Genomic DNA, 25,745 nt, shown 5'->3' with positions numbered 1-25,745 from the left:
TTGCTCAGATATCTTCAAAAGGTGCATATAAACTCCTGATGTAGCCCTCTGGTAGTATCACCCCAGCCTTTTTTTCCGGCCTTGTGTGCTGTGTTCTTTGCATCTTGTGCTCCGATCAAATGGGATAACCCTCTGTTCCATGAAGAGAAGAGCCCTCCTCCTTCTACCTGGAGCAGCTTGCCTTCTCACTAGCCTCTACCTCTTCCTGCGGAAATATTTTCTGTCCTTCAAAGACCACTTCAGCTGCTGCCTCCTTCGTGAAGCCTTTGCTGATGCCTTTCCCTATGTGCTTTCTCTCTTCTGGCACCTTGTAATGTCTTGTGACACTTCCCACACTTTGGCCTTGAGTTACAATCCTGTGTACAGGTCATGTTTCAGTCGGCTTCTTCCCCACTAGAACTGAAGCTTCTGAAGTCCCCTTGAGCATAGATACCCAGTAAACAAATGTTTGCCGCGTTGACTAGGTGGGGGGAGGTGAGCCCAGGATTGCGCAAGACCCTATGATTCATCCTTTTCCAAGGGAGAGTGCAGTTTGCATTTTAGAGATGTGTAATGCTGATTTATAAGCGGTTTACCCTGACTGTGTTTCCAAACCCTCAAGGTGAAATTTAATTGCTGTTGTTTGGTCAGCTTAACTTGAACTCATTTTTAGTTTTAGGAAATTTGTTCCCTAAACTCTGTGGAGATCACTGATAAAAAAGAAACCTGAAGTTTAGAGAGATTGACATCTTTGTTGTACTCCACGCCTCTCTCCCCTCAAGGCATTTTTCTGGCCCCGTGGCACCGCTTTCCTCTCCATAAATACTTGGGGGGCCGAACTCTACCTGCTTCATATAGTAGCACCTAGAGGTCAGTCATAACTCAACACTAATAATAGTTTGGCTTAAGATGCCAGCTAAATTCCAGGTTCCTTCACCCTGTGTTTTGTTTTTTTTTTAAATTTATTTATTTATTTATTTTTGGCTGTGCTGGGTCTTCGTTTCTGTGCGAGGGCTTTCTCTAGTTGTGGCAAGCGGGGGCCACTCTTCATCGCGGTGCACGGGCCTCTCACTATCGCGGCCTCTCTTGTTACGGAGCACAGGCTCCAGACGCGCAGGCTCAGTAATTGTGGCTCACGGGCCTAGTTGCTCCGTAGCATGTGGGATCTTCCCAGACCAGGGCTCAAACCCGTGTCCCCTGCATTGGCAGGCAGATTCTCAACCACTGCACCACCAGGGAAGTCCCACCCTGTGTTTTAATGTTAGACATGTAATTGAGAAACCTTCCACCCACTTGTTTAGTGTTTAAATAAATCTTTAAACTACCTTTTTGGAGCTGGAGCCTAAAGGGAAAAAAAAATCTGAACTACATTTGTAGTGAAATTGCTTCTTAGGAAAACATGATTTGCAGCAGTGAATAGGGGCCAATCCCGGCTTCTAGCTGAGAAGACGTGTCGGTGGCCAGTCCTCCTCCCTCTGCCCTCCGTTCCTGATCTTGCGTCTGGTCCCTCTGTTGACCATGTCTAGATTCCACACTTGGTTTATTTCGTGGATTTGAAAATTAGTTCAGCCCCCTTTTTACTCGTCACGATATTTGGGTGATTTTTTGTCTATTAAATTCTAAAAGTAACACGCTTATTTTGTGCCATATTGTCACCATGTGGGTTTTAGTTTAACTTTTGTTCTTCTACTTTTTGATGGTCTGGGAATGTGTAGCTAATTTCTTGGAGTTATATTGAGGTGTGAGGCCCTTCCTTTTGATGTGAGTTATGTTTAGCTGCTGGACAACTGTCCCTTCCCTCTCTCTCCCTCTTCACCTCTTCAGAAATGGTTTTCAGCTTACCAGGCATAGTTTTTCTGTTTCTTGATCGAATACTGCTGTTTGCCTGCAGTGGTTGGTTCCCTTGCTAGGATTTTTGAATTGAGCTTTGAAATGGCTGTATATTTTAAACTTATCTTTGTCTTACTTTTCGTCCACGCATCTCTTGGTTTGTATCTTTGTCCTGCCTAGGAGCCCTGTTACTGCCGCAGCACACTTACAATTTGGAAATGTTTAATTGATGGAGGAAGTAGGCCCTAGAGCTCAGGATCATAAATGCTGACTTTGACCAGAGAACCTCCTAGTATATCAGCTAGGCCATCTCTTCTTCCTTACTTTGTCTAGTAATTTTCTTTTTCCTATCCATTTTAAGAAGTTCTGCATTTGCTTTTTAAAAAAATGAGGATAGCCGTGTATTCAACTTAATAAGGAAACAAGCAAAAAAGTCTTCTATCGTAATGCTCTGAAGTCTCCAACGTGTCATTTAATTGTTACTAAAGCCCTCCATTGGTGTAGAAATGCTGTCTTCAAATAGGGTAGGGATTGCACCTGGATGTGCATGTTTGCTGTTTGAGAGGATGCCCGGATGCCAGACTAGAAAAATCCTGTGAAAGAAGTAAAGGATTTTACAGATGTTAGGAGTTAGGTGTGCAGACCCTAAAAAATGTTAAAGGTAGAGCTTGTTACATTGGCAAAGAAAGAGGTTTTACCAGAAGTAGATGAATTATATACCTGAGGACATTTTTGCCCCTGAAGTCTTAGAATAATATGGCTCTGGTTTTCTTATCACCCCACATCACTGCATCCCCAACCTCCGCCTTCACTATACTAGTTCTTCAGGCTGAGAGCATCCTCCAAAATCGTAAGTTAACGTTATTCTCATCTGTCTTAGAATGAGCCAAATGCCCCAGCTCTCAACCCTCAGAGCCTCCTGTGCCCAGGGCTCCATAATGAAGCACATCAGTGACGCTGACTTGCCTGGTGTTCTCCTTTTGTGTCGGGTAGGTGTCTCCCTCCTGATGGGCCCCACGAGCCCTCTTGAGGTGAGAGTGTCTAAGGTGGTGCCGATGTGAAAGCTAAGGTAAAAATTAGAGCCCCACTTCTGTGGTTGGCTGACCTCTCCTGCTTACGAGCTGAGTTGGGCCTGTTAAGCTCCCCTGTGCCGCTTCCCTGCTGTAAATAATAAGGGACAGCGAGGTGCCTTCTGTGACGTGGGGACGAAAGGCTGAATCTATACTGTGCTTCGTACTTTCCTACGTGATTTCATTTCCCCCACGCCTCAGCAGTCATGTTGGTAGGGTAAGTTTTGTCAGGGCACGTTGTAAAAACAGGGAAATGAGGCCCAAATAAGTTCCGTGTGGTCCCCACATCTTATTAGTGACTAAACTGAAACTCTGACCTGGGTCCCCTCACTTCCTGAACTTTCCTGAATGCTCTTCAGCACCTAGACTCATGACGCATGGCAACTTCTGCTGCAGCTGGTGCCTGCGGGGTCCCACGTCCACCGGGTTCTGCTGATGGGGTGGGCTGTGGATTTCACTGTTACTCTCGTTGTTGCTCTCGTTGCCTTCTGTTTTGCTGTTCATCAGCTTTTCATCTCTAGGGACTGCCTTCCCCCCTTGGGAAAGTTGGTACCACCCCTGAGCCACATTTGGTACGACGACTAGGAGTTCCTTGCGAGAGTTGCCTGGCAGGGCCCAGGTGGTTAGAGACGCCCCACCTTCCTGTAGCTTACTTTCCTTAGCTACACGAGAGTAAGCTACAAGGAGCAACCTGGTAGCTTACAAATGAAAGGTTGCTGGAGCAACCTTTCATGCCTTGATTTATAACTGATTAGGTAGCAGTAAATGACTCGGGCATTCGGATTCGTTTACTGAGTACCAGTTGTATGCTTGTTGGCGAAGTCATCCCAGGGGACTCGGGAATGAGACAGACAAATGTAAACGTGGGCCGTAGTTCTCAGCATGATACCGATTTATAGGAGGAGCCAGGGTCCTGGGAAAGGACTCACGGCACCTGGGGAGTTGAGGCAGGCCGAGGGAGGGGGAAGGGACGTGCGCTTAGGGGGACGCCGTGCTATTCTAGGCAGGAGGGAACAGTTTGTGCGTGACGTGGAGATGTGACAGCATGCGATATTTTAGGGGACTGGCCTGTTGTTCCACGCGGCTGGGAATTTAGGATACAAGGCGGTCATATGAACTGAGACTCATCGACACTCAACCGTGAAGGGCTCGGTGAGCCATAAAGAGCCGGAAGAGCCAGTGACGGTTTTGACATGATCAGATTTTTCTTGATACCTGTTTAATACAGCCACAGATTCCCCCTCAAGAGGGCCAGGTTCACAGGCAGCGGGGTCTTGGCCGCAGCCTTTATCTCTGGGGTCCGTGGTTCTTCATTACCGTTCGCTGGATCCGGCCACTGCCGTTCCTCTCTGCTTCCAGCAAACCAACAACTCTAACACCTGTTTTCCTTTGCCCACAGAACACAGCGTAGTTTTATTAACAGGAGCCAGTCTGCTAGGGAAAGACAACGTGCTTCCCCAGAACGCAGTCCTGTTTCCCAGTTTGTGTAGCACCTGTGGGGACTCTGAGTGCCTTCACCTCTGCCGTGTGCCCAGTGACTGAAGAGTCTGAATGAGTTGGATTTCATTCAGTTTTTAAATCTGTGAGGTCCAGTGGGCTTTATTCTGTTCAGTTCTGCCACCAGATTTCCCCGTCAGATCCTGATCTGCAGGTGCCTGATTCGAACAGCAGGGGGACTCAGTTCTCTGAGGCTCTGGGATGTGGGTGGGGGGCCCCTAAGCAGGGCCCCAGGGGCTCCTTCCTTCTGCCCCACAGTTTGCCACAATCCTCCCTCCGAACGTCCTCCGCCCCTCTTTGCCCGCTGCTGTCTCCCCACCTCGCCTTTTAGGATTTATGAATTTCCCGGTTTTCCTGGCCTCGCCATCGCCCTGTGCTTTCCTGGCTCCCACCCCGCGCCTTCCTCCCTTTCCGCATTCCTGGCCCTCACGCTTGTCCCCTGTTCGAGATAAGAGCCCTGGATTCAACATAGCCTCACTTTCCTCTTTTTAAGTCACGGGTTTTTAATATCGATGCTGTCATTTCCAGAAGGCCCCCTGCAGGTGTCGAGCACGGTTAAGGGTTTTGCACTTTTGCAGCTGTTTTCTCTCTTTTTTTCCTTACAACAACCCCTGCGACCCCAACATTTTATTATTATTTCAATCTTGTCGATCAGAAAATGGACACATTACAGGGCTCAGGTAGTTAGGCCCGTTCGGAAAACCACAGTCAGTGAGGCCTCGAGCCGGGGGCCCCCGCATCTCAGGTCCCTTTGAATCCAGAGTCTGGGCTCTCATCCTGGCTGTGGACCCAGCCTACTGTGTTCATCGGTCGGGCGCCCCCTCTCACCTTTTTCTTGAATAAACAAATAAATCCAAGCTTTTAAAATTGAGGTATACATATAGAGAAAAAATGTACACATCATGTGTGTATAGCCCAGTGACTTTGCACCAAGAGCACCTGAAAAACCCCTTCCCATGCCCCTTCCAGTCTCTAGGGGAACCACCACCCTAACTTCTAATACCAGAGGTGAATCCTGCCTGGGTTTGAACTTCTGTAAATGCAGTTGTACCATATGCATTCTTTTGTGGCTGGTCTCTTTCTGAATTCAGGCTTGAGAGATAGTTATAAATGTACACTATCTGTTTATAAATTCCCCCTCCTGGTTGATCTTACTTTCCCTAGTTCCTCAGTCAGTAAAGAGGGTAAGTTTCCTTCTGGGATCTCTTGAACGTTGTCACGATGCGCCATCAATGTGGACTTTCTCGAAGACGTTTGTGTTCTTCCCGGAAGTGAATAACAGATTCCAAGCTGTCTTGTTTGCTCCCCTGGTTTTTCCTTCCTGTGGGTCCCTCTGTGAGCCACACCCGCCCTGTGCCTCACTGGGGTTTGTTCATTTGATTAGGCCCTCCAGCACAGCAGGCAGCGCCAGCTTCCTCCGAGGCCCCCTCTGACTGATGTATTAACAGCCATATGGGTTTCCCCTGGGACAGACGAATGTTCACAGCTTCTGGCAGCAGTTCGCTGCACTGTGAATCAATTTTAAACTGCCTAAGTATGATGATCACAGACCTCCTGTGCGGTTTAAAGAAGAGGACACCTAGGGGAGAGGTGGGTATCTTCCAAAGACAAGCATACAGCTCTCTGTACTTTGTGCATCTATTTTAATCTGGAACATTTAACTCTATAATAAGCAGAGTTCCAGTTGAAGCGAGATAAAATTTCCTTCCCCTAAAAATCAGGAATTGCTAAAAGGGTACCTGATGGAAACTGCCTACCTAGAGGTACCCACCTTGATTTATGCCAAACAGAAAAACTAACCTTCACATCTGCCATTTTCCTCACAGCACAGAAAGCTTTAAGAGGCAAGTTCTCTCCCCCACGTTTACCACTGTTCATTTGTTATTTTCAGACCCAGGTCGTGGTGCCTGGTATCTGGGTCACATAATTTAGAATGTGAATAGACTTAAACCCCAGTTCTTGTGGTCTCATCTTCAAGGGCAATAATACAATGCTATTTGATTCCAACTCCAAATATCCTATAATAAATGGCATAGGTTCAATTAAGTGTAATGTGCATGTATTGAAATACCATGTGGGCTTGGTACACTACTAAGGACACTAAAGGATACTGTGAGCTAAAAATAGGAGATATAATAACAAAAAAGAAACAGACTCACAGAGTAGAGAACAAACTAGTGGTTACCAGTGTGGAGAGGGAAGAGGGAGAGGGATAAGTAGGGGTAGGGGATTAAGAGGTACAAATGATTATATATAAAATGATCTGCAAGGATATATTGTACAAGGAATATAGCCAGTATTTTATAATAACTATAAATGGTATTATATTATGAGTATATTATATTTTATAATTATAAAATATATTTTATTATAAAATAATAATGAGTATTATTTTATAATAACTATAAACTCACAACCTTTAAAAGTTGTGAATCACTGTATTATATGCCTCTAACTTATATAATGTTGTACATCAAATATACTTCAGTATGAAAAAATAGGAGATTTAGTGGTTTGGTGACGTAAGGGCTTTGAGCTGTAGTTGTCTTATATACATATTCATTTTCTAGGACATTCTTTGTGGTTTCCATTATGTATACTCAGTCATTCAAATTAAGAGTAATGTTAAGGATTTGGGCCAAATAGCCGTATAAGATTAGTTACTGGAACCAGTTTGCCAGGAGATAACATATCTAAAATTGTGTCCTTTGGTCAGGGAGAAGGGGAAGTTCTTTTAAAAATCTTTTCATATATTTGATATTTTGTTTTTATAGAAGGAAAATAATAGCATGTATTTTATTTTCAAGCTAAGGAAGTATGTGGTTTTATGTGCAGGCAGGTAGAAACCTGATATCTTCTATCAATTTTAAGTTTTGTGCATGCTTAGTTATTTTTCAAAATTTGAGTTAGCATTAAAATGAAAATTTAAGTTCTGTATTAATACCCAAGGTCTTTAGGATCTGTAAAAGGACTGCAAGGTGCCGATGATAAATTCCAGAAAGGGCCCAGACTTATTCCAGAAGGTTATGGGAGGGAGGAAACCCTACGTACTTCATTTATTGTTTATGTATGCAGACCTATAGAAAAGGTTTAATGTTGAACTTCTAGATCACCGAGTGATGCTTTGGATAAGAAGAAAGTGAAAGCAGTGGTCTTCAAAGTGCCTAGTTCAGATGTGGGTAGGAAATGTTAGCACTCCTATATCTTCCATCCTCTACAGGGTCTTTTCTTTGTGCGTGCTTTCTAGTATCTGTAGTATATGAGTGCTTGGAGTTTAAATAATTAGATTGTTAGAGAAAAAATATGCTTTAAGATTTTGGTGTAGAAACAGAAGTGTGCACTAGGATTAGGTTTGTTTGTATTTAACAGGGAAGAAAATAATAGCTTAAGTAACATAGAAGTTTATTTCTCTGTTCCATAAAAGATACTGGCTGTCAGTAGCCCAGGGCAGGTATCACAGCCCCAGTGATACAGCCCCAGGTCTCACAGTGTCACCAGGACCTCTGCATTCTATCTTTCTGTTCTGTCCCCCTCAGCATTTGAGTTCCATCTTCAGAGTCACCTTGCGGCCCAAAAACGCTGCTGGAGCTCCAGTCATCTTGCTCATAGTTCAGGTAGCAAGAAGGAGGAAGAGAAGAAGGAAGGCACTCTCCCCTCCCTCTTTTTAAATTCTTTTTCTTTTCTTTTTTTTAATTAATAAACTTATTTTTTAGAACAATTTTAGGTTCACAGCAAAATTGAATGGAAATTACAGATAGTTTCCATGTCCCTCAGGGTCCCCTTTCTTTCAAGTTATGAACTAAGTGCCACCCAGCAGCTTCTGCCTACATCTCGTCGGTCAGCACATGGGCATACCTGGCTAGAGCAAAGCTGGGAAGAGTAGTCTTTTAGTTGAAAGCTTTGCTGCCTTCGATAAGACTGGGCTTTGTGGCCAAAGTAGACAGGGAGGTTGTTGAGGAGGAAACTTGAAGTCTTGTCACAAAGCCATTTGATGTAAGAGAATCTCTTTATTATTTTCTGTTAATTATGCAAAAGAGAGTTTAAGTCCAAGCCTTAAACTGGGATGTTTAGAAAGCTGTTTTTGTTTGTTGATGTTGAAATACACGGTTTACCATGTGTAATCATTATGAGCTCTCAAGGGCTTCATCTTAAGCATCAAAAATTATCATTTTAAATTATACTAAGGAATCATACAATTATACAAGGTACAAGAAGGAAGTATTTTATATTAGTTTGGAAGTACATGTAATGTTTTTTAACAGGATTTGAAGGAATGCCTTATGGAAAGAAGAGCACAGTTTAAAAATTTTAAAAAGTTTTTTAAAAAGCATTTAATATATATCTTTTTTTAACACCTTAGACTTTGGCTGTTATTTATTTCATTTGTTTCATCAGTAAACACTTCAACTTATATTGATTTCAAAAGGAAGTCATGGCAAGAATCTTGGCTTTGTTTTTCTCATAGAAGCGTGCTGCGGTAAGGACCAATTGCTTTATGATAAATGTTTTTTCTGTCTCCTCTCCCGTTCTTCTCTCTTCTCCCTAATCAACCCCTCCCCAAAAGCGCATACTCCTTCCACGTTACTGCAGACGGTCAGATGCAGCCTGTCCCCTTCCCCCCGGACGCCCTCATTGGCCCCGGCATCCCCCGACACGCTCGCCAGATCAACACCCTGAACCACGGCGAGGTGGTGTGCGCGGTGACCATCAGCAACCCCACGCGACACGTGTACACGGGTGGGAAGGGCTGCGTCAAGGTCTGGGACATCAGCCACCCTGGCAACAAGAGCCCTGTCTCTCAGCTCGACTGTCTGGTGAGTGAGAAGGAGCTGGTGCACAAGGGTAATTTCCTCCTGGAGACTCAATAAGGAAATCGCTGTCGGGGCCTGGGTTTTATTCCCATTATGAGGAAATGGAAGCCCATTCTGTTTCCTGTGTTAGCTATTTAGCTCTCCCCACTCTCTCCCCTCAGCCTGAAGGTTTCATTTGTTGCCATTTCAGTGGTTAAATCCCAGAGTTGATGGATTTCTCTTCAAAAATATTTTAACAGTAGTTTACAGAAGCAGTCCTTGTTTGAATGTGTATTCAGAAGGGGGTTTCCCGTTTAATGGATGGAGTGCAGCTAGGCTTGGACTCTGAGCCCTGCACTCCCCTCGACTTTTAATTTCCCTACAGCCTTTGGATAAATATTGAAGAGTAAACATTTGATAACGTGGCATAAAACCATTCTGAACAGGGTCTGTGTTTTCAGGGAGACCTGGCTGCGTTTTATGACCTTAACTTTAGGAACGAGTTACTAGATCACACTGCAAGAAATCAGGGCAGACTTCAGCAGAACGGGGGTGGTGGGAATGCTTCCCCAAGGCATCTACTCTACCCCCCCCTCCCCCCCACCAATACCATGTTGCATTTTCCAGGATCATAGAATACGTCAGGACATGTTCTCTACACAGTAACCACAGGATTTACACACCACGTACCATTGGCCTTAAGTGGACTATAGGCCGCCCTGCCCCTGTAGGGTGTCTGCCTGCACTTTGCTTTGGCATATGGTACACTTTACCTGCTGCCTGCCTGGCAAATGGCAAGGATTCCCGAGCGGGTGTTTCCAAAATGAAGACTGACTGTGTTTTTGAGACGAAAAGGCTCTTTGGGCTAGTTCTTGGGTTTTTTTTTTTTGCAATCAAATAACTTAAAAATATATGCATTAATGAAAGTTAAACATAGGGAAACATACTTAAACATCTTATGGAAAAACCCAGACAAGCTTTTTGGCAACCCAATGGTAGGAGAGTTTTGTAACACTCATCATCTTTTTTGAAATTACACTGCTTAAAGTTTCTCTAATCTTTGAACAATAGGCCATGGTTAAAGCATAGTAAAGACTCTGACTGTATCTGTTTGGGTCAAAGGATAGCAGTTATTTCTTTGTTGGAGAGGGCAGGGGTCATTTTAGGTCCCACCTCCCTTTTCTAATGTGTTGGTTTTGATGGAGAGATGCCTTTTATTCATTTTTTGGGTCTTTGGATTGAGAGGCTTAAATATCACAGCAGCCATGTTACAACTTGAGGAAGCAGCTGTGTTAAAGTCTCAGACAAGGATCCATTTGGCTAATGAAGACACAGTAGTACAAGCCTTAGGCAGAAACTTAAGAGTAATGAAAACCAAAGCATAGGCAGTGTGTCTGCAGTTTCCAAATAGTAAATAACAGAGGGTGATGAGGTCAAAGATTTATAAACTAGCTGTGAGAAGTGGTTTCTTTGTGAAGAAGTACGTGTCCCCTTACCTTACATCCACTGATCATCTCAGTTCCGTCTACTCAGCAGGAAATTGGGCTTCGGTGGCAGTTATATCTAAGCCTTCACACATGCCGAGCAATCCTGTGAGTTTGCTTTGTTTACGACTTCGAAGGAGCCAGTGGCCATCAGATCCTGATCTTTACTACAGAACGCTTGCTTTGGTAGTGTCCATGAAATACCACTTTTTAAGTCAACAACCGAGACAGCAGTTAGAGAACATGGCATTGTCACTGCTTGGTCATGCATTCTAACAATTGAATTATGTTTATTTCACAGAACAGGGATAACTACATCCGTTCCTGCAAATTGCTCCCTGATGGCTGCACCCTCATAGTGGGAGGGGAAGCCAGTACCCTGTCCATTTGGGACCTGGCGGCTCCCACCCCACGCATCAAGGCAGAGCTGACATCCTCGGCCCCCGCCTGCTACGCCTTGGCCATCAGCCCCGACTCCAAGGTCTGCTTCTCATGCTGCAGCGACGGCAACATCGCCGTGTGGGACCTGCACAACCAGACGCTGGTGAGGTGAGCAGGGGTGGTTTCCTGAGTGGGGCTTCCCTGCTTGAGTACCTGGGTCAGAAGGCCCCCTGTTACCCCTGCTTCTCTGCCTGCCCCCGAGCTCAGCCCACACGTGCCAGGCTTGGATCTGGGTGTCAGTACCGTATCACTGCCCTCAGAGGGCTTACGGTCTTGCGGCCACGCTTGGGTGTCACCCAGGCTTCATATTTACCTCCCTAATGTTCCCATTCTTCAGCCACATACACATGCCAGATTTGTTTAAAAAACATTCCTGGCTTTTGCCAAGGGGCAGCATACCATGGATTAGATGGAGGTACAAAAGGTCCTCAATACTAGATGTTTTTGGCTTTGCCTAGAACCTCGTATGTGCGCCCAGGAGCCAGCTGATAAAGGATGACAGAAAATCAGCAAAAGGACATTAGAAGAGGAGATTCCACGAATTTCACCCACAAAATGGTTTTAAAGTAGCTGTGTTTCTCAATAACTAAATAAGCTCTGTCCAGGGGTCATTTCACCCAGGAAACCCAGCTTGAGCCCAGCTGCTTGGAATCTGCCACCTTTGTGTCCCTCCTCGGCTCTGGCCAGCTCACTCCCTCTGGCTGAGTCAGTGCTCACATCAGGGATGTTAGAGAAAAGTCTTTAGAAAAGGAAGAACTAGTTAAACATCTACGGCAGAACGGGCCTGTGTTTCGCCCTTTCGTGTCACAGTTCGCCTTCACTCAGAAACACTGTTCATGGTGCATTTTTAGTCTTGTAGGTTACTTAGCAGGGCTCCTCCCATGCTTCCAGGCCCAGAGCTAGAGGGATGGGACGGGCTGTGGAATTCATTATAGCAGCTCACTCTTTCTTCAGCCGTTTCTGTAGAAATCCACTAAGGGTCACCGAACCAGGCTCTGTCCCTGTGTGTGGGTGACAGTGTGGCAGTTATTTTTCTTGTCACTCTCCGGGCAGCTCAGAATGAGCAAAGTGAACAAACGGAGCCAGGGCCAACAGCCCCTTCAAACTTTCAGCCTAGCAAGCGTTGGCTGTTTTTTCTTTTCTTTCTGCTTTTTTCTTTTTTTAAACTTAATAAATAGCTCTCCCAAAATATTCATTCGAAGTGCTTTTCAAATATTCATCTCTTTAATCCTTGTCGCTTCTGCACTGCTGTTATCCTGATATTATTGTGGAGGAGCTGTAATGGGGCCCAGGCACTCTGCCCTCTTGTATGTTCTGAACCCCTGCTCTGTGCCGGCCCCCAGGGAGTAAGTACCTGTTGGATATGTTGGCCTGCTTCACACATCTCCCTCTCTCTCAGTTTGGACAGGCCACACATGGCTAGCGGCCACTCTGTGTGACAGGGCAGTACGGAGTCTGCTGAATATCTTTGTATCTGCTGTGACCCAGCACGTTCTGAACAACCCTAGGATCTGCATTCTAGGAGCCTGACCTGAGGGTAGCACTGAGATAAGTGGACGGAGGGATGGAGGAGCCCCCACCAAGAGCTTAGGTCAGCAGAGAAACACAGTTGTTTTCAAGAAGTCAAAGTATTTCATGAGTTTCAGAGGTAAAAAAAAAATTCAGAGGATGAAATGAAGAGGAGGTCCCTGGGTTTCACGAGCTGTTTGAGGACAGAAAAGCAGCACTTTGGAAAGGTGGGGCAGGACTGCTCCCGACCAGTGGGAAAGCCTTGGATGCAGGCTGGGACATTTGAGGCAGAGAGTTGGGGTACATGGGGGAGAGGACCAGGATGGAAGTTCTGAGTAGTTTTCAGGGAAGAGATTTTGGAGTGATGGTTCACATCTTGTCTCAGAATTCAGGGCAACAGTGGTACTCTTGTCTTTTCCTCCAAGCTCAGCTTTAAAGTTGGGAGCTCTGCGGGAATAATAAGGTAATAGGAAGGGGAGGCGGTGGAAACTTTTCTCCGGGTGTTGAAATTTCCAAGCAGTTCTCTCATGGATTCTGCCTCGTTCGCCATCCTGATCGGACCTCGGAACACTTCTCACCTGTTCCGATCACTCCCCTGCCAGCTCCCTCTTGGCCTGCAAAACCAGGTCCACGACCCCCATACCACCAGCCCTGTGGTGGCTTACGTCAACCTCCCCTCGGCAAGCCCTGCCTGGGGCCTGGCAGAGCATCACACTCAGCAAACCCCTGTTGGCTGGTTGTCCTTGGTGGTGGTTCTTTGTTTCTTGTTTGTTTGTTTTTTGAAGTATAGTTGATTTACAGTGTTGTGCTAGTTTCTGCTGTACAGCAAAGTGACACATTCTTTTTTTTATATTCTTTTCCATTATGGTTTATCCCAGGAGTTTGGATAGAGTTCCCTGTGCTAGACAGTAGGACCTTGTTGTTTTTCCATTCTAAATGTAATAGTTTGCATCTGCTAACCCCAAACTCCCAGTCCATCCCTCCCCGCCCCCCACCCTTGGCAACCACAAGTCTGTTCTCTGGTGGTGGTTTTTGACTGAGGCACGAGGTTCCCCTTGAAGAGAACAACAGTCTTGTGCTCAGATTTGAGGGCAGGACCGTGCCCAGGGGTCAGTCAGCAATCAGCTCTGTCTCTGCCCCGCACCTCTGAGTCAGGAGGCCGGCATGCCCCTTTGTCTCCAGGAGTCCAGATTTCCTAACGTGGGGCTCTTTCGAATAGAAAAAGCGAGGTTGAGTAAATACATGAGCTCATGCTTTGTTGGCACGAAGGGCATTGCGGTGTTACTCACTCATGGAAATGGAAGTGCTCCTGGGCCCTGAGCTGGTGATGTGGTGATTCAGGCCCGCACAGTTATAGGCCAAGCCTGCTTCTTTCTTTAAGGAATACACTTGGGATTTTGTGTGTTTGTCTTTTTTTTTCCCACTTTCACACTTAAACACTTTTCCAGACCTGGGAGGAATTTTACCTTCCAGACAGATTTGTAAGAATAGCTATAGGAGCGTATTTAACTTCTCCTGTGTGGTGACCTAAAACGGCATTCCATTTCTTCAGCACTTGGATCATGAAAAAAGGAAAAGAAAGTCTGCAGGTGCCGTTTCCTCTCCTCCTCGGGGGGAAGGTTGGTTTGATCTTGCACATCAGCAGACACCGAGGAGATGACACACGCACAGCGAGTCCAAAACTAACAACACAACAGTGTTTACCTTGAGCTCTGGCAGGAAATCATTATTCAATCTGGTTTGTTTTATCAGGCAATTCCAGGGCCACACAGACGGGGCCAGCTGTATTGACATTTCTAACGATGGCACCAAGCTCTGGACGGGCGGCTTGGACAACACGGTCCGGTCCTGGGACCTGCGCGAAGGGCGGCAGCTGCAGCAGCACGACTTCACCTCCCAGGTGCAGGCTTGTCCCTCCCCGGAACCCACGCAGTGCTCTGTGTGTGGCGCACGCCCTCCCCACACCTCCCCACCTCCCTCCCGCCCCCAAGAGTAGTAGCTAGACAAACAGACCGGGCTTTAATTTGAGATACAAACACACACACACACACACACACACACACACACACAAATTACCCTGAAACACTTAGACTGGTTTTTAAAATGCTGTAGGTTAAGACGTGTTAGTTGTTTTATTTGTATATGAGTTCGTTTCAGGAATTTGTGCCATGAAGAACATACAGGGTCTGATCTGTTGTCCATCTTCTCACCGTCTAATGTGGGGGTGAGAAATGATTTTATTCACATATAAATAGACCTTGAAAAATATGCAGGGATATCACAAGGAGTAGAGAAAAATCATAACAGCTCTACAAGTTGATTCATTTTGCTTAAATCAGGGAGCTTAAAAAATACAGCGGTATCTCAGTGGATGCCCATTTTATTACTCATCCCTTAGACATTGGACTCATGGCTGACTCGATTTATGGAGTTTTGAAATGATATAAAAATGGCAACTTTGTGGATTGTGGAGCTTATTTAGATGTCAAGTGTCTGAATCGAGGCCTGTTTGGGGAAAGATAGTGTGTGCCATTTTAAGTGCTTTCTGTTGATGGTGGAATTGTTCTTTTTATCGTGACTCATTTACTTACTTTTTTTTCTTTAATAAGTCCAGTCAGAAAAATAGGACAGAAATGGAAAACAACTGTACATGCAACTAAATTTCATGTCCCTGTCAAAATTTTGTTGAGTTTCTTATAGTCTTCCCTGTTCCCTTCCAGACCTGTTCCCGTTATGGGTAGGATCCTATTTTTGGTCTGCCCCTTTTTTAAACTTCTTATGGAAAATATCAAATATATTCAATATATGAGAACGGAGAATGTTCAAGCATATATGAAAGTACAGAGAATTATATGATAAACCACATATGCCCATCACCCAGCTTCAACAGTTACTAACACATGACCAGTCTTATCTCATCTGTCCTCCCTGCCCCCAAACACTGGATTATTTTAAAGTAAATCCCAGACGTTATATCATTTCATCCATAAGTATTTCAGTTAGTATCTGTAAAAGACAAGGAACCCTTTCAAACAACACACAGAATACCGTTATTATTAAGAATAATTTCTTGATTTTATCACCCATGCCATAAGTGTTGCAGTTGTTCTTATTTTTTTCCAATTGTTTCATAAAGGTCTTTAACACTTGACTTTTCTGGGTTGGCATGGTTGTCCTGTAGACTTGGCCTTTGCTTATTACCTCCTCCTGTTCTTGCTGGTTTTTCCCCTTTTCTTGTTGTCTGTTCACTTCCTGAGTCTGTTGGGCAGAATACTCAGTGAGCCTCTTCTGCTTCTTGTAGATATTCTCCCTTGGTTATTGCCCAACTGGGGAGTGGCTGGCCGTGGGCATGGAGAGCAGCAACGTGGAAGTTCTCCACGTGAACAAACCTGACAAGTACCAGCTGCATCTCCACGAGAGCTGTGTGCTATCCCTGAAATTTGCTTATTGTGGTGAGTTCAACTGAAAGGAAACCGGGGAATGTTGATGGCCTAAATGGAAAATACTTCTAAAGAATATAGTGGAGATGATATCTGGAAAAAATGTTGTTCTCTGAGCAGCTGGATGCAGTAATTCTATTGTCTTAAAATGTCCCTCAGAGTCTAGGGATGTCTGTTTTGGTCTGTTTCCCTGAGTTGGGAAAAGTCAGCAGGTGATAACATTGCCTAATACAAGGTTTTGACACATGTTTGTCTTCAGTGGGGAGTGTCAGGGGTGTGGGTGGGGGCAGTTAGTTGCCACTCTGAGAGGGGTTGGTGGGAGTTTATAGAAAAATGAGGCAGGAGCAGAGGAGATTGCTATGGACTGACCGGGATGAGGAGCCCATGGGCAGAGAAGGGAACATTTAGCTGCACCCAGGCCGTTACACTCTGCAGTGAGGATAATGAGGGAAGAAGTTCATGGGGAGTCAGATATTTATTCACGAGATGGATGGATGGATGGATGGATGAATAGCTATCACATATTGACCATTCTGTGTGCCATATGTGCTGTCTGCCATTTTACTTAGATTCGTCATTTAATCCTTCCTAGTCCCATTTTATCATGAGGAAGCTAACAGAAGACAACTTCATTGATTGACTATTCGAGGACCCACTGCATGCTTGGTGTGAAGCTACCTGTCATGTATCCGGCGGCTAATGGGACTGACATGGTTCCTGCCACCGCTTTGATTAAACCCAAGATCACAGATGGTTCACAGTGGAGCCCAGATTTAAAACCTGCTGTGTCTACTCATGTCATGGCCCAACCCCTTGGACATGATAGCTCATGATTAAAAATGCTCTGAGTTTGATTAAGCCCAAGTAGCTAATAGTATAGCAGGAATTTTAATCTAGTTAAGCCACAACCACATGTTCCTTTGCTAATTCTAGGTAAATGGTTTGTGAGTACTGGAAAAGATAACCTCCTCAATGCTTGGCGGACCCCCTATGGAGCTAGTATATTCCAGGTAAGTCCGTGCTCCTTACATAGAATGACAGACCGTTGGACCACAGCATTGCTGATGACGCCCGAAGTGAAGGTGCCTTGTTGGGAGCAGGGCCCTGAGCATCTCTGTTTCACATTAAACACATGTCCATTGTTTTCTCTTCCAGTCCAAAGAGTCCTCATCCGTGCTCAGCTGTGACATCTCTGTGGACGATAAGTACATAGTCACTGGCTCAGGGGACAAGAAGGCTACAGTCTATGAAGTCATCTACTGAAAACATTATGTGGTTTAACGTTTATAGTTGAATTGGGCCAAAATGTTTTGAATTTGTAGAAATAGAAAAGTTGTAACTTTAAAAACACAGAAACCTGTTTCCAAACCTTGACACAAAACTACTTTGCGTCTACAAAGAGGAGGCAGTGAGCACATCAGCAGAAGGTCACCTACCTACCTAGACCAAATGGAGCACCGAGGCAAAGTGGACAGAGGGGTGAGGGTTGTGGGCTTGAGGAATGGAGCCCGCTGACCCGGGCAGAGTCCATCCTTTTCTTTCTGTGAGACCTGCCGAGATTACCTTTCTGTTCCTTGCCGTTCCCCTCCTGTCTGTCCTTGGTAGAGCACTGGTGTCTCCAATGAACTTGTTTCCTCGTTTTGCATCTTGTGAAATGTTTTTTTGTATTTTTGTTGAAGGTTAAACATTTGTATAAATTGTAAATATATTTGGTTTATTACAGTAAAGGCTTTAGTACCAATAAGTGGTTTTCCTTCTCTTTCTTTATTGTTTTCATCAACGCTTTGGGATCATTGGTGCGGGTTCTATAAGCAAAGTTCAAACATTTGTAGAGGAAGTTTTAAAATGCACTTCTTATTTTATAAATATATTTTGTCACGGACTCCCACTGCACTAGAGCCTAATTAACACTTCTGAGTTAACCAGGAAGTCAAGACTAGGAATAATGAGTAACCGAAGGTTTATTAACGACGATTTTATTTGGGAAGCAAAAATAACTGCCAAGATTCATTCTTTTGTTTGGATGCTGTTGGGATTCGAGGTCACAAATTAAAGCTTTGCCTTTTCTTGGTGATTCACTGGGAGATAGAATATTCTTTTCTCTAGGAAAGCCTAGCATTTTCAAATCTATAGTCTCTCCCTTCACAAGCTGCACATTTCAAGAAAGGGAGGTGACTTGGGTTTAGTGTTAAGACTGATGATATCCACAAAGCTGTGGAGTTCATTAACCTGTAAAAGAAAGGTGGGATGCCTGCTGGTTTTATCTCATTAATACTTATTTGATCTATTATATTAATTGACTTAAGCCAACCACACCTAGCACTTCACTCCATCCTTCTCATTAAGGCTTTTCCCCTGCAGCTATAGCCCTGGCTCCCTATCATTAGTCTGGTCTTTATCTTTGTGGACAAGCTTTTACTAATTTGATTAGATGAAACCTGTAACCCTGGGCTTTTAATAAGTTGCCATGCATGGTTCCTCCTGGAAAGGCTGCATGACTCATTCTTTATATACCTATTATTTACTGCTATATTTTCAAAAATAATGGTTAATAATTTTAAACCAGGTTTTCTGGCTGTTTAAAAATAGCACCTAAGGAATCTTTTAATGTTCTTATTTTCTTATGATCCAGCAAGTTGTTGGAAGTTTGTCGTAACATTTTTCGTTTCTTATCCAGACCTTCTTGTTTTTATACACTTAACAACATTATTTTGTTTGCTTTTTGCCAAAATAATGTTTATGTACATAGTTCGTTAAATATTTTCTCTTCTCAGTAAGTGGATGGCAAAGGCCTAATTACTAAAGCTGATTTCTCTGTCATCCCTTCCTTGTATAATGAAGTAAGTTTCTATACTACACACTCCGATGGCTTGTTAATGAGCTGTTTACCTTTTCTGTTCTCTCTCCTTCCCTGCCTCACCATCCCTATTTTCTGTAGAGTAGAGGTTAAGTTGCTGTAACAGCACCCAACAATACAGTGGCTTTGAGACCACAAAAGGGTTTGTGTCTAACCCACCTATGACCCAGAGCCTCAGGGCAGTGATGAAGCTTTGCAGCTTCCACCGTTATTCCCGTGGGCCTCCACTCCTAGTCAGCAGCGGGGAAAGAGTGGGAGTGCAAGGGAAGGGGGGGTATGCTTCCAGGCTGGTGACTAGGAATTTGTCCATCACTTCCACTACTGGTCCCTTGGTGGGGACTTAGTCACGTGGGAGACTAGGAGATTTCTCCTACTGTGCAGCGGGTGATCCTGGAGAAGGGGGAATATATTTGAAGGGATTCTGGGTTAAAGAAATAGTCCTATTTTCTGTTGGTGCATTTTCTCCCTTCATGCTTTATGGTTTCCCAAGCTTCCGATATTCTTTCTCTAGTGGGATTTTCTGAGGGTCTAGATCTTATCAAGACATCGATTATCTTGAATCTGATGAAACCAGTTCCATTGCTTTTGGATGAGACTCTAGTCTGGTCCCGGAAGAGGCGTCCTACAGAGCTAGTCCCTCTGCTCGGGGTTTGGAATCTTGGGGAATTACTGAGACAATTGTTTCCTCACTTGTAAAACGGGAACGATAAAATAGTCATGCCTCCTTCTCAGGGTCTTGAAGGTCAGACTCAGGGATGTGAAACACGACTGGGAGCACCAACTGTCTCACAGATGGAGGACCTTCCTCACCTGCGAAGTTAGGAGGCCCCCACTTCTCTCCCCCGGGAGATTGGAATCGTGATCGTTGACACCTGGGTAAGCCAAATGTTTATGTACCTCTTGCCTTGAATATGGATTATAAATTAGTGTTCAACAAATTCAGATCCCCCTAGAGAGCCGTGCAGGGCAGGTTCACATATAAGAATATCAGGAGGGGCTTCCCTGGTGGCGCAGTGGTTGAGAATCTGCCTGCCAATGCAGGGGACACGGGTTCGAGCCCTGGTCTGGGAAGATCCCACATGCCGCAGAGCAACTAGGCCCGTGAGCCACAATACTGAGCCTGTGCGTCTGGAGCCTGTGCTCCGCAACAAGACAGGCCGCGATAGTGAGAGGCCCGCACACCGCGATGAAGAGTGGCCCCCACTTGCCCCAACTAGAGAAAGCCCTCGCATAGAAACGAAGACCAAAAAAAAAAAAGATATATTTGGGGGCTTCCCTGGTGGCGCAGTGGTTGGGAATCTGCCTGCCAATGCAGGGGACACGGGTTCGAGCCCTGGTCTGGGAAGATCCCACATGCCGCGGAGCAACTGGGCCCGTGAGCCACAACTACTGAGCCTGCGCGTCTGGAGCCTGTGCTCCGCAACAGGAGAGGCCGCGACAGGGAGAGGCCCGCGCACCGTGATGAAGAGTGGCCCCCGCTCACCGCAACTAGAGAAAGCCCTCGCACAGAAACGAAGACCCAACACAGCCATAAATAAATAAATAAATTTTAAAAAAAGAAAAAGAAAGGGCTTTATGGCGATACATTGACATGTTTAAGCAATAGGATAATATGATTGGAATTTCAATTAAAAAAAAAAATATCAGGAGATGATTGTCATTATCCCTATTTAAGTAACCAAGGCTCAGGGAAGCTGTGTCCTCCCGGCCTCATGGGGGATAGAACCAAATTCAGGTTTGTTCTTTCTAGTCTCGCAGAGTGGCCTGTGGTCTTTCCCAGCTCTCCAGATTTCCTCTTCATTTTATTTGAAATATTTACAACTTGCACATTTCCCTAATGTATATAGGTGTATAGATAGGTTTGTGTTTACTAATTTAGGACTGAATTTATGCAAATGATTGTTTGCCCCATTCTTTTTAATAGGTTTTATTTTATATATATTTAATCTTGTTTTTGTTCTGTTTTGTTTTAAATCACTCAGTCTTAACCTTGAATGTAGGTTTCTGCCATGTGGCTCTTCCATGGGATTGAAGTTTGCTGGGTAAAAATTGAAGGCCTAGTGAGATTGGTTTTGTAATGCCTTTTTTCATAACTAGATGTTTCCAGTACTTCATAATAAAAACAAAATATTTCGTCAATGTGATAATTAACATTTTTAAAGTTTTTGTTATTCGGCAGATGATAGGGAAGTTTCTGACATAAATTATAATAATCCTCACAGTGGCTGAGAGATGGGATTTTTGATGGATTAATTCTTTGAATATTTCATGACTGGCAAGTAGCAGCTGGCTCCAAAGGATTCATACAGGGATTTTTAAAATTGCACTTTTGCTAATGGCACAACGAGATGGTGACTTTCCCAAAAGTTTTCCAGCAAATCAGAGAGAGGGATCAAGTTCTCAATTTCAGCATGCTGTTTAATTCCATCAAGAGATTGCTTCCTCTGCCATCAGCTTGAGCGTGAGGGAGGACATTTCAAACCCTCCACTCTGCTGTAGATCGTGGCTTATTTGTTTCTCAAGAATATCTTCTCTTCACTCGTCCTTCGGCAGTGAAATCGTCAGATCACCACAGTTTCAGGCTCCCCTGAGCAAGATGAAGCTTGTGTAAGGCGCATTTTCTGCCCTAGTGAACTTTCTCTCCAGACAGCCAAAACTTCTCTGGCTTCATATTTTGTCCTAGCACTTCAACAGTTAAGTGGTTTGGTGTTAATTGGGTACCTATTTTTAGAGGAGTTGTTCTCAGACTTTATAGTCTGCATCAGAATCACCAGGAGGACTAGTTAAAATTCAGATTTCTGGGTCCCAGACTCAGAGTTTTTGATTCAGTAGGTCAGGGTGGGACCTGAGAATTTGCATTTCTCAGACAAGTTCCTAGTTGTTCCTGAGGCTGCTGGTCTGGAGACTACAATTGGAGAACTGCTAATCTAGAGCAATAATCTTTACAATAGAGCTATCAACTATTAGAGTATATTCATATTCTCTTAAGACTGGAATAACTGTAGACTTTTGGCTTTGGGCTGAGGATTAAAAGTAAAATGACAATAAAATGCAAGGCATACTGTTTTGATGTTGCTGTTCTTAACATTAGTCTCTGTTCCCAAAACTAACTTTTGCAGCTAAATATTATAATAGGTCTAAACCAAAACTGAGCTCTTAAAAAAGTTGCTTTTTTTTTTTACTTAGCCATTACTCAGTGTGAATTATGTGAGTCTTATTATAAGGCTTGGAAAACCTAGCATAATCACCTCATGTAGTGGAAGCCTCGAGAATGTACACAATGTTGGAGTGGTGATGCATAATTAAAAGTTAGAAATTGTTCTTCAAAAACCTGAATACTTACTGTATGTAGAACAATAAGCTGCTGACTTTATAGAATGTTTTTCTTCTTCAAATTATCATATTAGATTCAGTCAGTCAGCCAGTATTTATTGAGTGGGTGACCTCAACATGGGGGCGGTCACTGGGCTGACTAAGGTGAAATTATTCCAGCGGGGGGCACTGGGGAAGAATCTACTGGCAGTAATGGAGGGGGATGTGGGTGAGTCACTGCCCAAAGGAGACCAACAGTAAGAGACGGGCAGGCAGCTCTCAGCAGTCTTGGATGTGAATTACTCATTTGACATTAGCTGGCTAGGGCTGCCGGTGGGTGACACTCCAGCAAGTATTTGGAAGAACTGTTGTGTTCCAGGTACTGGGCCAAGGGCTTCCAGTTGTTTCCTCATGATTATTTTTTTATTCATAAAAGTATCATATATCTCTGATTTTCAATTTGGAAAATGTGGCAAGGTACAAAGAAGAAAATAAAAACCTATAATTGTACCACTTAGAAATAATATATTATTTTTATGCCAACTATGTCGACTGTAGTACAGATGATTAATAATAGCGAGCAATTTGTTGAGTGTTTACTATGTGCAAAGGACAGTTGAACACTTTGTGTTATCTCATTGAATTTTCACAAAAGCCCAGTGAGGTAGTTACTGGTTTCATACTCATTTAACCGCTGAAGAAACCAAGATTCAGTAACCAGCTTGAGATCACACAACTAATTGTTGGTAGAGTGAAATTTAACCGAGGTGGTCAGATTGCAAAGCCCATTGTCTTAATTCTACTGTTCTACCTACTCGTCCATGTGGTTTTGGAACCTGCTTCTCACTTTTTCTTTTTTGTTTTCAGCTTGATGTATAATTGACAAATAAAATAGTAAAATATTTAAAGTGTCCAACGTGATGATTTGATATACATATACATTGTGAAAGGATTCCCCCCATCCAGTTAATTAACACATGCATCACTTCATATATTTACTTCTTTTTTTTTTTTTTTGGTGAGAAGACAAGTTCTACTTTCCTGGCAAATTTCAGTTATATAATACATTATTATTATCATCCTCTACCTTATTTACCTTATAACTGTAATATTGTACCTTTTACCAACCTCTCCCTATTTCTCTCAACCCCTGTCAACCATCCTCTACTCTGTTTCTATGAGTTTGACTTTTTTTTTTAGATTCCACGTATAAATGATACCATGCACCATGCAGTATTTGTCTTTCTCTGTCTGGCTTATTTCACTTAGCTTAATGACCCTCTAGGTTAGTTTCACTTAGCTAACCCTCTAGGTTATTCCATCTTGTCACAAATGGCAGGCTTTCCTTTTCAAAGGCTGAATAATAATTCCATTATATATGTATATATATATATATATATATATATATATGTGTGTGTGTGTGTGTGTGTGTGTGTGTATATATATATATATATATATATGCATACATATACATACATACGTCACATTTCCTTTATCCATTTATCTATTGATGGACACAAGGTATGATATTGTTTATGTACATTGGCTATTGTGAATCATGCTGCAATGAACGTGGGGGTGCACATATTTCTTCAAGATGATTTCATTTCCTTTGAATGTCTACAAAGAAGTGGGATTGCTAGATCATATGGTAGTTTTATTTTTAACGTCTTGAGAAACCTCTGTAGTGTTTTCCGTAGTGGCTGAACTAATTTACATTCCCACCAAGAGTTCCCTTTTCTCCATGTTCTCACCAGTGTTTGTCAGCTCTTGTTTTTTTGGTTATAGATGTCCTAACAGATGTGAGGTGATATGTCCTTGTGGTTTTGATTTGCATTTTCTGATGATCAGTGATGTTAAAAACCTTTTCATGTATTTGTTGGCCATTTGTATGTCTTCTTTGGAAAAATGTCTATTCAGGTCCTTTGCTCATTTTAAAAAATTAGGTTATTTGAGGGTTTTTTGCTATTCAGTTGACTTTATTATTAAAATTTATTCACAAACAACTTACTATGCTGGGTTTACTCTAACTTGCCCTTTCTCTTTTATTAGGCATATAGGCTATTTCGAACACCGAGATACAATTCTTATAGAGAAAATGTTTGTATATCATTCTCTCGCCTTACTCCTGTTCCTTTCCTTAGAGTTAATCCCAAGAAATGGAATGACTGCATCAAAAGATTGAGTGATATTTCAGATCATTGATATTATTCACTGCCAAATTGCCTTGCAGAAATATTGGGCCCATTTATACTACCCTCAGCAAAGCATGGCAATGCTAGCTTGTTTCAGGTTGACCACATTGTTCTTACTCTAAAGAGTATTTGCTCATGATGGGCCATAAATGATATCTCATTTCCCCATTTAGTTTTGTTCTAACTTAGATTCGTTCTTTGAAAGGATCCTAAAGAGCTCAGCTCTTCGATCATCCTGTCCCCATACTTAAGAGGTCTGTCCTGTTAACAATTCCTAGAAAACCTTTCATAGACCCTTGAGTTTCTTTCAGCCACTTAAAGTGGATGTCCAATTTTTTCAAGATAGCTTTCTGTTGTATAAACTTGTGGGTTTTCTTTTCAATGTTAAGAATCAATAGTTTTCAATAATTACGTGTGTCAATTATTTTCCATCGTTACTCTTTGCTGGCCTCAAGGAGGTAATTTAGAAACCACAATGACGGTCAATGTTAGTAATGAGTTAAAAGCAGGGAACTATAACCTACTTCTATACCATTTTTGTTGTTTAAAATAAAAGGTTCTTCTGTAGTTGCGTGGGTTTATATCCTACTTGTAATGAGGACACAAACTGGGCACTGTTAGGAGAACACTGCATTTGGAATCAACCCCCATCAGGTAAGGATACTAGGGGTGATTCATATGTATACATATACATACATTCATATGTACGTGGCCTTGGGCAAGTTCCTTAGTCCCTCAGGATCTTTCTTCAACTGTCAAATTGTAATAAAAACGCCTACCTCACAGGGTTGTTGCAGGCATTAAATGAGATGCCATTTTTTTGAGAATTCAACAATTGAACAATTTTAAGAAATTTGAGATTTTTAAAACAAAATTTACAAGTTTTTCTCGTTTTTTGAGACTTTAACCATGTTGAGAATTTAACATGATGCTGGCTGGTCACGCTTTTGTTTGAGAAGCTGCCACTTGAGTCCCTGTCTGGCTGACCACTGAACTTACCTGCTTGTTGTTTTTTGTGAATGCCTTGGGCAATGAGGAGATGGTCTCAGAATGAACGAAAGCTGGCACATCAGTAACTGGCATTGTCAGCAACTCCAGTTTAGTCTGTTGAAGCACATCTGTGGGTCTTGTAAAGTCAGGCCTCTGCATCCAGGACCTTCTGAACTGGCATCTTTCCCTAGAAATAACCAAACTCAGGGGTCAACTTTTGAAAAGGCAATTTCTAAAGAAACTTGGAATTGCTTTGCAGCACTTATAGGGGTGCTGCAGACTTGTTTCGGTCCTGACACCGTCTGCTGGCAACTTGTGTAGGTCTACTCTTCATAGCTTGTCTCAGCTCTG

General features: G+C 43.4%; 1 protein-coding gene across 5 annotated transcripts in view; it reads left to right on the top strand.

Annotated features, from left to right (window-relative positions):
• Positions 1-17,784, top strand: part of LOC309633068 (transducin-like enhancer protein 1) — an 87,618-nt gene extending 69,834 nt beyond the window's left edge. For 3 of the 5 annotated variants that reach the window (XM_082401431.1, XM_082401432.1, XM_082401430.1), the window contains 6 exons: positions 8,941-9,190; positions 10,952-11,199; positions 14,353-14,500; positions 15,902-16,052; positions 16,974-17,050; positions 17,196-17,784. In XM_082401431.1, coding sequence (XP_082257557.1) covers positions 8,941-9,190; positions 10,952-11,199; positions 14,353-14,500; positions 15,902-16,052; positions 16,974-17,050; positions 17,196-17,303 — 982 coding nt within the window. In that variant the 3' untranslated portion in view covers positions 17,304-17,784. Of the gene's footprint in view, positions 1-8,940; positions 9,191-10,951; positions 11,200-11,549; positions 11,596-14,352; positions 14,501-15,901; positions 16,053-16,973; positions 17,051-17,195 lie in introns of those variants that run through there. The other 2 variants (XM_082401433.1, XM_082401434.1) reach the window with 2 other exon arrangements.
• The last annotated feature ends 7,961 nt before the right edge of the window (positions 17,785-25,745 follow it).

This window comes from Balaenoptera borealis (assembly GCF_965194805.1).
Source record: "Balaenoptera borealis genome assembly, chromosome: 8".
Lineage (NCBI taxonomy): Eukaryota > Metazoa > Chordata > Mammalia > Artiodactyla > Balaenopteridae > Balaenoptera > Balaenoptera borealis.
The sequence above is the reverse complement of the archived record's forward strand: the minus strand, read 5'-3'. Positions and strand labels throughout refer to the sequence as shown.